This window comes from Pleuronectes platessa, chromosome 14 (genome assembly GCF_947347685.1).
Source record: "Pleuronectes platessa chromosome 14, fPlePla1.1, whole genome shotgun sequence".
NCBI classification, from domain to species: domain Eukaryota; kingdom Metazoa; phylum Chordata; class Actinopteri; order Pleuronectiformes; family Pleuronectidae; genus Pleuronectes; species Pleuronectes platessa.
The window spans coordinates 18432886-18449314 of record NC_070639.1 but is presented as its reverse complement, the minus strand read 5'-3'; the positions used below and the strand labels follow the sequence as shown (position 1 = coordinate 18449314).

The following is a 16429-nucleotide window of genomic DNA, read 5'->3' as shown; positions in this document are numbered from 1 at the left end:
AGCTGACCTTTCCACAGGCTTCAGCAATCAACAAGAGCAGGGAACTGTTACTGTAAACTATAACAGACAACAAGGCGCCTATTCAGAGGTTTGAACTCAAAATATTCAGTTAAGAAACAGCCGGGTTTGAAAAGGGTGAACTTCTGACTGATCCAGATGTTCCTACGCAGTCAAGCTTATTATTCCAGAGGGTAAGGTCCAAATCTGCAAATGATGTCTGAAGGTTCTAGTGCTTAAGAGGATTTTGCTTGAGAGTTCCAGAAGGTTTCAGTTGTATGAGAGAGACCTTCAGCTTGGAATGGGGACACTGCAGAAACCAGCCGCGGACAATGGGTTCTGAATTTATAAAAGTCTTGGTACGAACAGGCCGAGGCGAGACGAGTGAAGACGAGCTGGATAAGAACCAGACTCTCTCTCTTTCACTCTCTGTGGAAACGTATCTGTTAAACATAAATTACTCTGAACTTTAGTTCCCACGTCTTTGATTAGCTGCTTAAAATAAACATGAACTTTGCGTATGGGTGTCTCTGTATGATTACAAGACAAGCTGCCTCCACTTAAAACAAAAAAAAATACACACATCTACAAACATCAGAGAGGCTTCCTGCTTATTGTAAACAATGCTTTTATCTCTGTGGATGTGTCACTCCTACCTCTCATATATCTCCCACACTGAACTCTGAGTAAAAGTGGAAATCGTTCAAATCAAGAAATGTATGTTTGCAGGTTCTATCCTCTCAACATTTCACATGAAGACATTAACAATCCACCTCTAGGGCAAAATGTGTCTTACTTTAATTAGAGATGTTGGTTTGGAACATTCACTGAAGTGTTTTTTTTAAATTGTTCAACTGTTGCTAGAATTCAGTCTTTAACCTACGTCCTGATACAAGGTCATATGTTAGTGAACCAGAATAGCACAGTGGAACACAAGGCCCAACACAGTCCCTTTAAATGTATTGAAGCTGTACTAAATCAAACATACTTATGGAAATCATACTTATAGAAATCAGTTGTGGGAATGTGAACTACTTTTCCCATCTACTATTATAAATGATTCCCAGAGAAACTGGTGAAAACGTCAAAAAACTCTCTCTCAATGTTTAAGAAAGTGTTAAGAAATGTAATCAGTTACTTCCTGACCCATACGGCATCCTTCCCCCAGGGTTTGTGCTAATCCACGTTTTCTAAATGCAGGTTAACCCAATTTAAAAAAAGGACAAGGACTCCTTCCCCATTGCCAGTAGAAGATTTTACCTTGCTGGCTGTTTTAACTCCTGGGGGCTCCCTCACCTTATAGTGTCATCAAAACCCTGTGTCTACTCTCTGTCTACTGCAGAGTTGTTTAAGCCAGAGGTGAATGCTATTTGTATTTATTCTCATCGCAGACAAAAGCCAGATGTTGACGGGTGTTAGTGGTTTTTTTTAAACTGGTGAGAAAAGGGGCTTAACAGACAAACAAACAAACACTAATGAAAACATAAGCTCCTTGGTGGAGGTAATTAGTGACTTCACTCAAATTATGAAATCAAAAGTGTAATTATAATCGTCGAGTGTGCGATTGTTTGTCCTAAAAATGAAAACAGATGTTATCTGATAGATTTTTTTTGTTTTTTCTTATAAATCCATTATGAATGAAGTAAAACAGTTTTTTTTATCATTCTTTTCTTTATTCCCTTTCTCAAAATAGCCCTTACAGAATGGTCCCACTTCAACACCGCCCCTGAAGATAAAACGTTAGAGCAAATTAGCAGCTCTGGAGCCAACTGATACATCCGGCTTCTTCACACAGAATATCTGAGCGAGCTGGAATGGCTCCAGATGGATCTGGACTATTATCTGTGAATAATGCTGAGATAATGTGAAATGGTTTTTGTAGTGAATTAGATCCGTGGTTTCTTTATTTGTCTTATTATATCCCTCGTTCAGCCCGAGAGACAAGCGATAAGAAGAGGGAGCGGGAGGAGGTCAGGTTAACATGCAGGTAGTTCACTGTTTTCTTTTTCCAGTGTTCTCCGTGCAGAGGCTCGGACTAAACCTTGACCTTGAAACACTTGAAATACAATTAATCTGCAGTGCTTTTCACGACTAGCAAAAAGCTTTAGAATTTATGTCTTCCACAGGAGAAGCATGTCTTCTCTCCTTTCTTCCAACAGATTCATCACTGCAGACAAAGTGCCCATCATTTCTCGGGTGTAACAGCTGGGAAGGAGAGCTGGAATGTGGTGGAACTGGATGAGCAGAGAGACTGGCATGCAGCGGCTGCTCTCTCCGAGGTCCAGCAAACTCACATGTCAAGCTCCAAGGGAAGAGCGGCTGAAAACATCTTCTGTCTGGAGCTAAACCCGCCACGATCAAAGAGGGGGGGGTCACTGAGATGTTTACACGAAACACAACAAACTGAGCAGCGGAATTGTTCTGTCACTGTAATTACCTGTTTCTCAACGTGTTCACAATTCAACCCTTCTGAGAAATAATGAACACTTTATGTCTTCATGTGTTTAATCAGCGCTTTGATGAGGCATCTATGTGAACAGTTCATTTACGACTGTCAGCAGTGTTGAATCTTCATCCCTTTTTTTTAGCCCTCCTGTAAAATAAAAGATCTTATGCAAACAGCTTGTTATGACCCATGTTGCATTTTATTGTTGTGTGACCTCAAGCTGCCTCGGTGGTAATGACAAGAGTAATGAAGGAGGTAAAATGCAGAAGTGTTTATTACTGTTCACGTGACGATTAAAGGTCTAATAAACCCAGTAAGGGATTTCTAGGGGGGTGACGGGGGGGTTTCTATTTTTCCAAATGTTCATTGTGTAAGAAATTAGACGGTAAAATTAATTTCAAGCGGTCATCTTACTGGAAAGGTGTATTTACTTTAATACCTAGTTATGAAAGTACAATTTTAGTTGGGGGAAAAGGAAAATAAGTGGATAAAATGGAATGCAGAAGGATTGTTGTGTTGCATTTTTCTTTGTGTATATATTACTGGCAAAATATTGGTACACTTCTGCTGCAGTGGAGGTTCTTTTTTCACCTCTGTGTGTTAGTTTGTCAGCACGATTACCTTAAATCTACTGAAAGGTTTTTCCACAGAATTTGGTGGAAGGACAGGACATGGGGCAAAACATGTTTTTCCACTTTCTTAAACATTGGGTTTTTGGACAGTTTGACAGATTTTCCAGGGAATAATTCATGTATCCTGATGAAAAGAGTTTCAAGCACACGGTATCAGATTGAATCATACCAGCATTCACTGGGAGTAAGGCAGTATATATCGCTGCTTTCCCAGTCTGCAGTGTGGAAACAAACACCTTTTTTCACTTAGCAGCTCACATTGTTATGTGCACATGCTTTAATAACCCAACATGGTATAAGCCAATTAAGGAGGCCGCAGTGAACATCTTCCAACATTTCAACATTCACTAACAACACATCGGCCACAAATCATTCCGTGAGACTGAAGCCTCAAACCAGCCAACGCTCATATTCTTATTTGTCCTGTCAAAACTCATTAGACTCTCCAGCTGGTTAATATATTTAGACCCTCTTCTGCCTTCCTGATAAACAGACACATGATCCATTGTGACAGGATAATAAAACACAGGCAAAAAAAGGATGCAATTAGGTTTCTAATCTATGGAAATGAGCAATTAATGTTCGGGTAGGAAGCTGCGATTCTGACTTTTAATCAGGTCAGTGTTTTCTGTGCCCATAAACTGGGTGACGCTCCCTCATGAATAATGCATGTTAACACTGATGCTACTATCACCCCACATAATGATATGGCCGAGCACAATGGATCACATTCCACCTGATAGTTCATGCATCACAATGCAATCGATAACATTGTGTGTCTAGACCACAGCGCTGGTGGCTCTGTTACAGCCTTGATGAATTTTACTGCCTGTTGAAGCTCGGCTCTAATTACGTCTGTGAATAAGTGTTGCACTTTGTGGTTATTACCGTATTAAAATTATGAAAAGAAGAAATGAATCAATCCATACTAATACATGTATTGACAAATTACCAGTAACGATAGCTGTGATTTAGATCAGCACAGAGACCGACTAGTTTTAAAAATCAATTCACCAGTTTTTCTTTCATTTATGAACTATTCATGAACGTTGTGGAGCTTATGGTCATTTTATGAGATTCATAAATTCTTGAATGCTTTTCATTGTCTTGTTTGGTTTTATTTATCTGAGAAAACTAAGAAACTAGAAGGCCGCCCTGAGTGCACATTCCTTTGCCAAGGCTAAAGCCCCATCTTCCATTCTGGACTTCATGAAAAACAAAAATATGTTTTTAAACAACTTATAATAAAATTAGAAACTTGGAGGCTTAATTGAAAACCCAAGAGAAACAGAGTTGAACTGCTCCCTTTAAAATCCAAATACAGCACGGTACCTTCAGAGCTGACACAGGTCACATTCTGGACGGCAGTTCCAGGACCACAGGGCGGTTTCTCGAGAACACAGCTTCCCTCTTGTTGGACCTGCCACACGTAGCAGGCAGGGTCCTCGCAGGGGATGGACTCGACCAGGTGAGGACAGGTGTCTGGAGAACTGCTGGACTCCCAGGAAACCTCTCTCCTCCTCTGTCTGAAACCTGCCAGCAAGAAAGAGCGGAGGGAGGGAATAGAAAAGGTTGTCAGGGAAGCCACTGATATCCTTGCACAAAACCAGCTGTCCCCTTGTCAGCCAATCATTGAAATAAAGCATTAGGATGCAGTCATTTAACTGTGAGAGCATCACAGTGGCTTAATGGTCACCACTGACTCATAGCACAAGTTACTGGGATCAATTCCACCAACCAGGTCCTTCTGTGTGAGGTTTGCATGTATGAGCTTCAATCAAGTAAATTTTTTGGAAAGCATGTCTCAAAACAACAGACATTGCCCAAAGTGCTGTCGAGGTAAAACAGGGGAGATACAAAAATAAAAAGATGGAACAATCAGCCAAGAAGACAACAACAAGACATTAAATAATTAATAAAATCACATAAATAAAACTGTCCAGTTGCTGAGGTTCTGATCTGGAGGGCCGACTGTGCCACAGGTTTGAGGCAAAGGCTCGATCTCCATTATCCTTCAGCAGGTGACATGTGATCTGGCTTGTGTGAGACAACACAGACGGGCTGACATCCCAACAGACACTGATACTACTATGATTATTACCTTTTTTTTTATTACCCGTATGATGGCTTATTAATTTTGCACTTCATAATCATGTTATCATCATGTAGTTAAATACTGAAATCACACATTTTTCTATAAATATATTATTAATTTGTTAAAAGAACGGTCTTAATACAACTGCTTCTGCTTTTTATCTGTGGACTTTTCCCTCTGAGGAATCCAGTGAGCAGTGGATGAGACGCGGACCGAGTGCTCGTGTGTGACACTCAATTTCAGCACCAGGAGCTGTCCGCTGCATCGACCCAGCAGCTTTGGCTGAGACTCTTTCCGCGGAAGAGGCACAACATAAAAACCTATATTTTGGATGTCACTTTGGTAAATGTTTTTTCCTGCAGGTGTCGACTCGAAATCTTTAACATCTCTTTTTCACTGGCCGCTGCTTATATATCCTGCAACGTTATAAAAGTGTCACCGTTAACATCAAGTCCAGTGTTTATTGCATAGCTCCTGTTAAAATTACGAGAAGACAAAGTTTACTCTGCTAGTTTACAGTTTGCACTGCTCGTACCGTAAGCGGGGTTAAAGCTGAGGGGGGGAATGTCATTAAGTTGCTGAATATTCATCAGTGATTCATGATAATCAAACTTCATAACTATAACCTGAAAATGGTTGACCTAAAAACCCCTAGTGAAAGGTAAAGTAGCTTGAGACATTAGTTATCATTTTACGACATGTACTAATAAAAATGGTAATGTACAGATCCCAGCACCAAGTCTGAAATTCCAGTAGGGCGTCTAATGCATGATATCTACAGTAAGTTGTATATGTTGAAATGAACATGTGTCCGAGGCACGACAACTACCTACAGTATGTGGGATCAGGGATCCACCACCATCAACCTTCATCAGTTAGAAGTTGCAGACTGATTTTATTGTGGTAGGATTACTTCCTTATACTGAAATATGTAGAGATAATTGTCTAGACCAGTGTTTTTTGCTTATTTGTTTCTGCATCCACCGAGTGTTTCAGATCAATTTGCAGCAAATGCCCAGAGTAACAACAAAAAGAATCATTCACTTGCAGCAACCTTTTCTTTGTCTTCATTTCCAACACAAAACAAAACAATAAGGAAAAGCAACCTAAATACACAATTTTCTCAGTTTTCCTTCATGAAACAAAGATCTTAAATAAATAACGTGCCCAGGACTCATTTCGTGAGGAGAGAAACTGATAAATTAATAAAAGCAGCAAAGAAAACTGAGACAAGGATCAACATGGGAGGGTGGGGGGGGGGGGGGGGGGGGGGTAGAGATAATGAGCAAACTACACTGACAAGGAGAAGGTGTTTCTTTGAGAGGGAAAGAGTTGATAAATTAAAGTGATCGGTATCAAGGTACCAGCTGGTAAGAACTTTTCACTCCAATTACTGACTCTCACTGTTTTTTCATTGCCACTACTGTTTCTGCTGCTAATTTAACCACTCATTTCAACTCACATTCATTCTTCAGCCCTTATATTCATAAACCTGAGAGCATGCATGGTGAGTGCATAGTTAAGAATAACACTGTGTGGGATCAAGGTGTTTAAATGACGTCACACAATTTACACAAATAGCTATGTACTAATTAGGGTATACACAAGTTCATGAGGATTTAATGCACGCTGTATGTGAACTGACATATAGGTTACAGATACATATAAGAAGATAAGTACAGGACACGCATATGGATTATCCTATGATGCAATTTAGATATAACATGATTAAAATCAAGCCTGGAGGCTTAGTGGAGGAGTTAATCATATCTGATGACTGTGAATTGAGGGACATATACGTCCCCCCCCCCCCCCACACACACACAGATGTTAAGCTGCTGGTTTTTTTTAAGTGTGTCGGCTCAAAGCCTGAGCAACACAGAGTCAAGATGTGAAGTAATTCCATGTGTCTTCTGTGTAGCTTCCTGTCTAAACCTAACTAATATAACAAGTCAATTTTTAACGAAGAAAAGGAAAGATGGGGAATGCATTTCTGCATAGAACAATAGATGTGAAATTTGTCCCAGTTCCTGACATCAAAAGAACAGTTCCACAGTGTTTTCCACAGAAGCCATTCGATCTTTAGTGGGGGGTGCACGTGCATGACCGTCGCTCACAGCTTCATCTGAAGCAAGGTCTGAAGATTTAAATGCAGCAGCTGAAGTCTGGTTCATACTGTAGTCGAGGCAAGTGGCTGTTGTGAGCATTTATACTTTTCAATGAGTATTTCGGTCGTTGCCTGTTATGTTGCAGTCGCAGCTGATGAATATTGAACAGATGGTTTTACAGACATTTCTACATAGGCAGGGGAGAAGTTGTGCACAAGCGTTAAACTGCTCTCAGCAGGAGGACGTGGAGTTCTGTGTGATTGTCAGGACACTCACAGACACGCACATGACATGTGAAACCGAGCGGACCGATCACAGCTGTTCTTACATTTCCAGAGACGTTTGTTTTTTAAAAAGCTTTGCATTATGTATGATATCTAGCCTTATTATGTTGCTAGACGAGTGAGTCCAGTTTAATCTGCAGGAGTTTGACTCTGCTGCTACATGTTTCCGCTGCTACAAAGTAAAACAAAGATTCATGACAAGTAAAACCTGTATTTTGTGTTTCATGAACCTTTTTACCCAGACAAAACCTCAGTGTGGGCCCTTCTGTAAATATCGACAAACTGAAATTGACTGCTTCACAAAAAGAGGATTTCTCCATTGAGTGACATCTCAAAACCCTGGATTACAACCTCGCCGTACATGCCAACTTTCAACACTTTCCTCTCCCTTAATGCATCTTGAGATTTTACCTGATAAATAACCTTATTTGCTTCTAGCTTCATTCTTATTCCCTCGTCTGAAACACTGGCAGATGTTTGATGAAACATTCATTTCTTCATTGAAGGTTGACCCGGCACCCCATGTTCTTGATGGGCAGTCTCTCTCCTTAAAAAATATGTATGTTATAAATAACAGTATAGTATAAAAGAAGGCTCAAGCACTTTTTCATTTCAACACAGCTCAGTCCCTTGGCAGAAAGGTCCTGCATTCCTTCCCTTCACCGGTGCAACTGTCCGACCCCGGAATGGCCGCTCTGCAAATTACCTCCCCTGACCATCCGCTGGCGTGAGGCACCGGCTCGGGAGCCAGACCCGAGCGTCGCTGCCCCGGTGAGATCTCGAGGAGCGAAGAGATGCTGGATCGATCGCAGCGTTGCCGAGACCACTTAGTGCTGCTCACATCCAAACCGCAAAAATAACACAATCTGGTGTGGGCATGCCCCCGTGGATATTAATAATTGAAAGGTTTCTTGGTCATACCAGGTTTGTTCCAGGGAAACGAGAGCTTTCCAATGATTTCCATCACACTGTTGTTCAGAAATACCCCGACACTCCAGCAAAGCGAACTCCTGGGTGAGGCGTCGCAAAGAAATTCTCTCCAGTAACCTCCCGTGTTGAATTCATTTCCCCCCCATAGCTGCAAACTGTGATAGGCCGAGATAACATGGAGAATGTGAAAAGCACATAAAGCCACTCCAAAGCAATTTAAATTGGTAATTTTCCAGAGAGCAAAGCCGGGGCAGCACCAGCATCTCGGCCGCCCGGCTCCTCCACCTGGAAAGCAGGATCCCGCGGGCCTTTCCATTAGAAACGGATCACAGTTTATTCTGATGTCGGGAGACGTCTCGTTTAAGTGCGCGTTCAATATAAGAGCAAGAAACGCTCTGAATCTCAAGGAACTCAAGGCTGAACGACTTGGATCATAACAATACTCCACTACTCAATAACAGTTCATTGCTTCCCAGGCAACAGAGCTCCCTGCGAGTGGGTTTTTATCGGTTTCATACTCTTTTTTTTTCAAGCTTTGGGCTCCGGCTCTTTATGAACGCCATCAAAAGAGCGTGTGCCACCAGAGACCCCTGTGTGGAAAAGCATTTGCTGTGTTTTCTACTTCTTGAAATATATTAATGACACTGTCAGCGAGAGGGGACGGCTCATCCCACAGACATCCTGGGCTGGAGCTCGAGGGCACTGACCTGAACAACGCACCCTCGAGTCGCTCCCCGGGGCGTTTTCATGCACATTTACTCATGGCAGGGACAAGGTCATGTTGCCCTTTTAGCACAGCGCTAACACACAGGGAGCTCCGCCACTGCCATGACATCGACTCACACATACACACTGCACCACTACACACAATGTGTAACCTTCTCCAAGGCAGTCAGATATGACACGAGCTCACCTGTGCAAAAAAGACAAGAACATTCACGCAGCAGAAGCACGCGGAACACTTCAGCACACTTAATTGTACGCACACACACACACACACAGACACACACAGACACACACAAACACACACAGGAAGCATCTTATCTGCTCACACTCCTATCACCCTCCTGGGGGCTGAGAGCCGAACTACAGGTGCGCTCTCTTCCTGTCTTTCGTCTGCTCTGGTCTCTACGTGTACTGCCTCCTTCCCGAGCGCACTTCCTCTCAGCCAGACGCTTATCAACAAACAGTTTAGGATTCAAACACACACCGCCTCTCTCTCCTGCTGTTACTACATCCCTCTCCTGCGCTGTCACTCTCTCTCTCTCTCTCTCTCTGCCTCCGTCAGGCTCAGCACCTCCCCCTCCCTTTCTGCGCCCTGCTGTTGCCAAAGCACACAGCACTATCTACTGTTTAGACATTCAAAACATTGGGGAGGGGGGGGGAGAGAACGGAATTGAAAACGTGTACATGTGTAATAGCTTTCAGGTTGTAGTGTAAAGGCCCTTGTTGACCGTATTGAAGGTACTCAGCTCTTAGGTGACGATTTCTGCCAACAGCTAATTGTAAAGATACAACCTGGATAGCAGCCAAGACAACAGATCATTATGTCTGGACTTAACCTTTGTGATTTAGGTCAGTTTCTCTGTTTGGGACAGTGTATTTATCATGAGTGGTAGAACCTTTGTAAAACTCAATCTGGGATGTAATGATTATTATGACCAAAGTAATTCACTATAATGATATAATCAATACTACTGCCACTAATAATAATAATAACTTAAAAGTGTTTTATTGGGTTTCATACAAATGCTCACATATGACTACAATCCAAATCAACATGCAAGGGTTGTGCAGATACACCAATCTGTGTGATCAAAGAAGAAGATATTCTTAACATCGGTTATATAATCATATTCAAGTAATACAACAAGATAAGTGAGATGGCTAAGGAGAACAGACCGCAAGACAGAACCTATCAGATGAAAAAATGATGTTGTGAATAAAACGTTTAGTCTTAATTCCAAGTGAATAGACGATCGAGAGAGAGAGAGAGAGAGAGAGAGAGAGAGAGAGAGAGAGAGAGAGACAGCGAGAGAGAGAGAGAGAGAGAGAGAGAGAGAGAGAGAGAGAGAGAGAGAGAGAGAGAGAGAGAGAGAGAGAGAGAGAGAGAGAGAGAGGTGTTGGATTGAAACAGAATTGATGTCAAATGGGACTGAAATATGTATTATATTATAAACGCAGTGTTAATGTGATATTTGTTAATATGGTTGTAATTGTCCAAACTGGTACGTTGTGACACCTCTAACCAGACTCTGAGAGTTTAATGTAAACACTCACAAAATGCTTCAGGAGTAACCGTCAAAAACATTCTATTTTAGGAAGTCAGGTAAAACGTGTGCACAGGAAGCTGTTGTGTACATGTGAAGCGTATGTGTGAAATCTTCACACCTATGTGCACATCATGTTTTCTGGTGTTGTAAGAAGCCGTGACAGTGTGACTGGTGACATCATGGACACCTGAAGAACTCCTATCACCTGTTAACAGGCTGTCTGTGGTCTGACGTGCACTCGTCTGTCTGTTCACCGGCCGAACAGTGTTCTGTAAGAACCTTTGAAAACACCTGAAAGGATGATGCATGTTTTCTAAACTGTACACCAACCAACTGGTGACTAGCTACAGTCGCTATTTCATCTTTACGTTAACACCAGTTGAACCCTGTGTGCTGGAAGGTGTTTCTGGCTGAATGTGTCACACAGCAGGAAAACACTGTGCCAGAAATTCACACCCTCAGATGTGTAGCCTGTATTCTGGGCATCAGACATGTTCCTCCACCACTAACTGGATTATATGACAAGACGTCGCCTATGCATTGGAATGTTGTTTCTCCTGCATAAATAAGAAGGTGGCTGACGCATTGTAAATATGAAAAGGTATGCTAATGAAACAGCTGGTGATGTTTAAAGGTTAATTTGGTGATTGTTTCGGGAAGCTGTTATAAAATATGCATTCAAAAAAAAAACATGATGTAAAATGTGTTCACTCAACAAATCCCCTTTCTCTTCTTGTGAGTCATCAGTGAAGGGGAAGTGTCTTTCTCCGTGGCAGATTTATTTTAAGACACAATGTTTTTTTAGGACACTTTAGAAAAGCATGCAGGGCTTAAAAGATCATTGGTGTGACAGCCATCCCTATGCAGGTGTCCATGTGCAGCCCAAAGAATTTAGTGCATGTAGGTACAACTACTCCACCCGCTGGAATGCCCTGTGGGATCAGGCGTCCATTCATGGAACCCCAGACCAACGTGGACGGTGACTTCAGTATGAATTGGACAGATGGCAGATGTGTAGCCCGACCTCTCAGCATAGAACACAGTAGCATCGATACCTTGAGCAAATTGTTTAAAAAAAACATTATGGCATAATGAGAAATGTCTCCACTGACATTCTGTCACGGCAGGTTGTTCAAGCCAAAAGCTCATTCTACTCGGACTCCCTCCACTGCCGTGTGCTACATCGTACCTTTCTTCCCCTGGGGTTCTTTGCAGTTGTCGTGGAGGCAGGCGCCCCAGCTTGTCCACTGGGTGAGCAGGCAGTGGTTCTGGCAGGGGATGGAGCAGGACTGGACAGTGGACGGGGGCTCCATGGCAGCACACAGCCGGGTGTTCACCGGTCTGGACACTGAACAAACAAACCAAGAACACAGGCAAAGGAATAATCAGGGCTTAAATCAGCAGTGGTGGAATGTGTTTGTGAATGTGAATGTGCCCGTGCGCCTGTGTGTGGGCCTGTGTGTGTGTGTGTGTGTGTGTGTGCACTCTAGATGTAATGAAGAGAGAGACAAGGATGAAGAAGCATCACCGTCATTGGACTTGAATAAAAAGGATTTCATTCCCAGCCGCAGATAGACCTTACTAACGGCTGCAGCTTCGAATGTTGCACACTGTGGTGAAAAGCAGGGGCAGATTTAGCAAGTCGTTTTTACGTGGAGTGAAAAAATAAAGGATAAAACAGAGGGAACAGGGGGAAAATTGCTCTTCTCATCTCGTGCCTGGCTCGGGAGAATATCAAATGGAGGGCAGCGGCGTGCCAGAGGAGTAAACAGGAGCTGAGAAGGGAGATAGCGAAGGCAAGTCACGGTATAACCAATTCACGGCTAAGCACGGCTGGCATCATTTGTAGATCACAGAGAGCTCTGCCACCTGTAATGGGCTCTGACATCACTCTCTCCCACGGAATAAGAGGGTGTCTTTTCGCCTGGCGACAACACGGGGGATTTATTCAATCTAATATTCCATTTTGATGCACCTCCGCACATCATTGAAATGTAAATTTCCATTTAAATGTGAGCCCGAAGAGAAATTCCCCAAATGTCCATTGTGCATTTTGTCTTCTCACCCAAAAGCAATTTGCAGGCTGTTTGATCTCCTTTTGTTAAAATGAGATGCTTGCTTTAACACGCAGGTAAAGTGCTCGGTACAGATGTTCCTGCTTTGTTCCCCCCCCCCCCCCCCCCCCCCCCCCCCCCCGGATTGTGATTGTGTGTTTTAATCAATTGCGTTACCTCCAGTGCTATCAAACAGGAGCAAATGGTTTTCCACATTACCAGATCCCCAGTAGGTGTAGCTCTACATAATGCACCTGACACACATATGCCGCCAAATCTGTTTACATGAACCAAAGCAGCTCGGGTCAACGTTACAGCTGACGTATTGATCTCCGTCCCTCACATCCGCCGGTTTCAAAGAGCCGCCGCCATTCATATTCCACACGTGTCCTCTCATCAGGTGCAGACATTGGCAAGAAGTCTGGATGGAGACTAAATTACAATGGGATTATTTGCTAAATGGTTATTTTCATCAGGTGGGAAAAATTTGTTATTTGGAAAAGAGGATCTCACTGATGAAAGCCATTAAAAACAACCCTCTGTGTCCAATAAAAAAAGATAAACGAAACACTTGATGTGAGGCGGCGAGAGTTTATAAGCTAATAACTTTTATTTAATTCCATTGGAACTTTTGAGGTGGATCACTTCTGAGCCAAACCGTGTGGAGTTTATCGGTGACACTGGTTGCTCTGGCACATTCCGTAATTGTTTTTCTATCTATATCCATGTTGATATATGTGCCAGAAGCAATTAACTTTATTGTGGCACGTACAACCTTGGTTCTTGAGGTTCCTTTAGACCAGTGGTCTTCAACAGGGGGTCCGCGACCCCTAGGGGGTCCGCGGGGGTACTGCAGGGAGGTCGCGAAATTTTTAGTTGATAAGACAATGTTTTATTTTATTTAAAAAAAAAAATCAAAAAAATTTTCCCCACAAAATTCACTCCTTCAGAATCAGAATTGTATATATTGTCTTTAGATACACATTGACATGAATCCGACATATTGTAGCGAACGGATAAATTGAGGCAGAAGACGTTATCTCTCAGTCAGCAATGCGCACATTCAGCTACACACAGGAGCTCTCTCTGGTCAACGGTTCACAGCCCCTTTCATGCAAATACGACAGCACAGGCACTAGCCAATCAGATCGTGTTTATGCTCACGTCTAAAGAGTGCGAAGCTCAAAAATAAAAGATGGCGGACCAAACTCTGTAGATGGTCGTATTTGTACCTAAAAGTTGTTTGTTTGACTTTTTTTGCTTAGATTTTAAAAAATTTACAAAGAAATAGACACTGTACTATGTAAAAAAAACATTACTGTAACTGAAAAATAAGTGAGAGGATTTGCGAGGTGTCTGAGCCACCTTTCTAATGTTAGCATGCTACTACCCACAAGGGTAGTATTGAATGCACAATAACAGGGTAGCTATGTTTATACATGGCACTAAGCCCAGAATAATATAAACACTATTTTATGCAATTTATATAGTAGGGGGTCCCTGCTCCATCTCGCCATCAGTTTGGGGGACCTTGGCCTGAAAAACGTTGAAGACCCTTGCTTTAGACAGCTTATGAAAGGACCTCTTTAAAGATTTGAGCATATATTTTTATATATAGTATATCTGTGGATGTTCTCCCCCACGCAGAGTGAACAGAAACATTTGTGATTCAACCTGGATTAGAGTTTTATCTCCTTTAATCTTACGTGTTATTCATTTCAAAAGGAAAACATTCAGTACAGGAAGTAGTTAGTTGTATCTTCAGAAGATGGTGTGGTGAGGCGCACACAAAGGAAAGTGTGGCACAAGCTCAGACTGAGGAAACTCAATTGTAGAGTTCGTGTCAGAGAGAGAGAGAGAGAGAGAGAGAGAGAGAGAGAGAGAGAGAGAGAGAGAGAGAGAGAGAGAGAGAGAGAGAGAGAGAGAGAGTTTAGGTCAAACGTTCCCACTGTACAAAGCTAATCAGGACTACAGCTCATTTCCTTTGTTCATATGTATTGCATCCGATTAAACACGGGCGGGTTGCCAAGTGCGGAACAATGAAAACACGGCAGCAGGATGAATTCCTCAACGCGTTGTTAACAGCTTCAAACAAACCATTAACTGACTTGTCCTCGTGTAACAGAGGGATCACAACAGGATCAGCTGATTTGGTTCTAGTGAAGCCCCAAGGTAAATTGTATTAAAGGCAAAATTGAAATCAAGTCGAGCGACTAATGAATGTTAATCAGTGTGTTCGTTTGTATGCAAAGGGAGATGAGTTATGCATCAAAACAGCTGTAGTCATTTGCTATATGTGTGTGTATGTATGTTGCTGTACATGTATGTGCACATGTACACTAGGGTCAGAAAAGAGGCCTGAATATCAATAAATCAGATCCAACAAGGAGGTTATGTTTTCACCCCTGTCCTGTTAGTAAATTTGTTTGTATGCAAGATTACATACACCCCAGTGGAAGGATGTGGTGTGTCACTGGGAGGAACCCACTAAATCTGGACATAGATACGGATCAGGGGGCGGACCAAGGAACTGATCTACTTACGTTGTGAGAAAGATCTTTTTTTCCAACAGAACAACTCATGGATCTACGTGATAAATGGGCATATCTTTAATTTAAGGGCTGATGGCCTCGGCGGAGGTACGAGCTCTGCTGAGTAACACTCTAGTTTGTTTTAAGACGTTTTAATTCAAACAAAAAAATGAATCCTGATATCAATACTGAACTATACATTTCGATTAAATTTGAAGTCAAAGATTTCAACAGAGGTATTCATAAACAACTGGTTTCCCATTGCTCTACACTTCCATTTGATATGATAAGCAGGATATATAGATATATTTCTTTTCTTTTCTCTTTGTTTTTCCTCTTAAGCAATGGAAATTTGCAGGCCATCCTCTTTCTCTTTCGGAACACTGTCTTAATGTAATGTCAGGTGTGATGTACTGTGTTTATGGACAATGTTAATGTGAAACTCAATTCTGATATGCCTTGATCCTGATGGCTTGGGCCCAAGACATCCATGGACAGATAACCCTACTAGCCTAAGACTTGTACCCGTGGCACCTAAGTTCATGTTAAAAATGATTGGATGTGATGTACTTTATGACTGCATTTGATAAAAGGAAATAAAAAGAAGTTAAAATAAAAGAAGTCGAAGATTTCCTCCACTGTTTTTCAAAAGTCCTAGAACGCACTCTAAACACAATCATCAGTAGACCTATGCCTATGCTCAGCATTCTGACCTTTGACAGATCAGTAAGTGGCACCAAAACACTTAACATGCGAGTTTTCACAGCTCTCAGGTCAAACGTTACTGAACTTTGACCTGAGATTCCCTCTTGTCTTCTGAAGGATTCAGTGAAAGAGAAGCATCAGCAGCAGTCTTGCCACACGACTGACTTCCCTCAGCCAACTGTTAGTCTGGGTGTTAGTGCGGCAGTAAAGATAAACAACACAACACCAGATGAGGCTCTGTCCCCTTTTCACTAACCTCAGCAGCTTTACACCTTCCTGAAATGAATCCTCCACATCCACTGAATTCGTTTTGGAGCTGTTGTGCATTTTAATGGCAGTGTGTTAAATCTGCATGTCTCATGGTTACGGCTGCG

General features: G+C 42.2%; 1 protein-coding gene across 1 annotated transcript in view; it reads right to left on the bottom strand.

Annotated features, from left to right (window-relative positions):
* The window catches only part of thsd7ba (thrombospondin, type I, domain containing 7Ba), a 132266-nt gene that overhangs the window by 75546 nt on the left and 40291 nt on the right, over positions 1 to 16429 (bottom strand). Inside the window, exons 5-6 of the mRNA XM_053439976.1 lie at positions 11955 to 12113; positions 4408 to 4608 (exon numbers count right to left, since the gene is read on the bottom strand). Coding sequence (XP_053295951.1) covers positions 4408 to 4608; positions 11955 to 12113 — 360 coding nt within the window. The remainder of the gene's footprint in view (positions 1 to 4407; positions 4609 to 11954; positions 12114 to 16429) is intronic.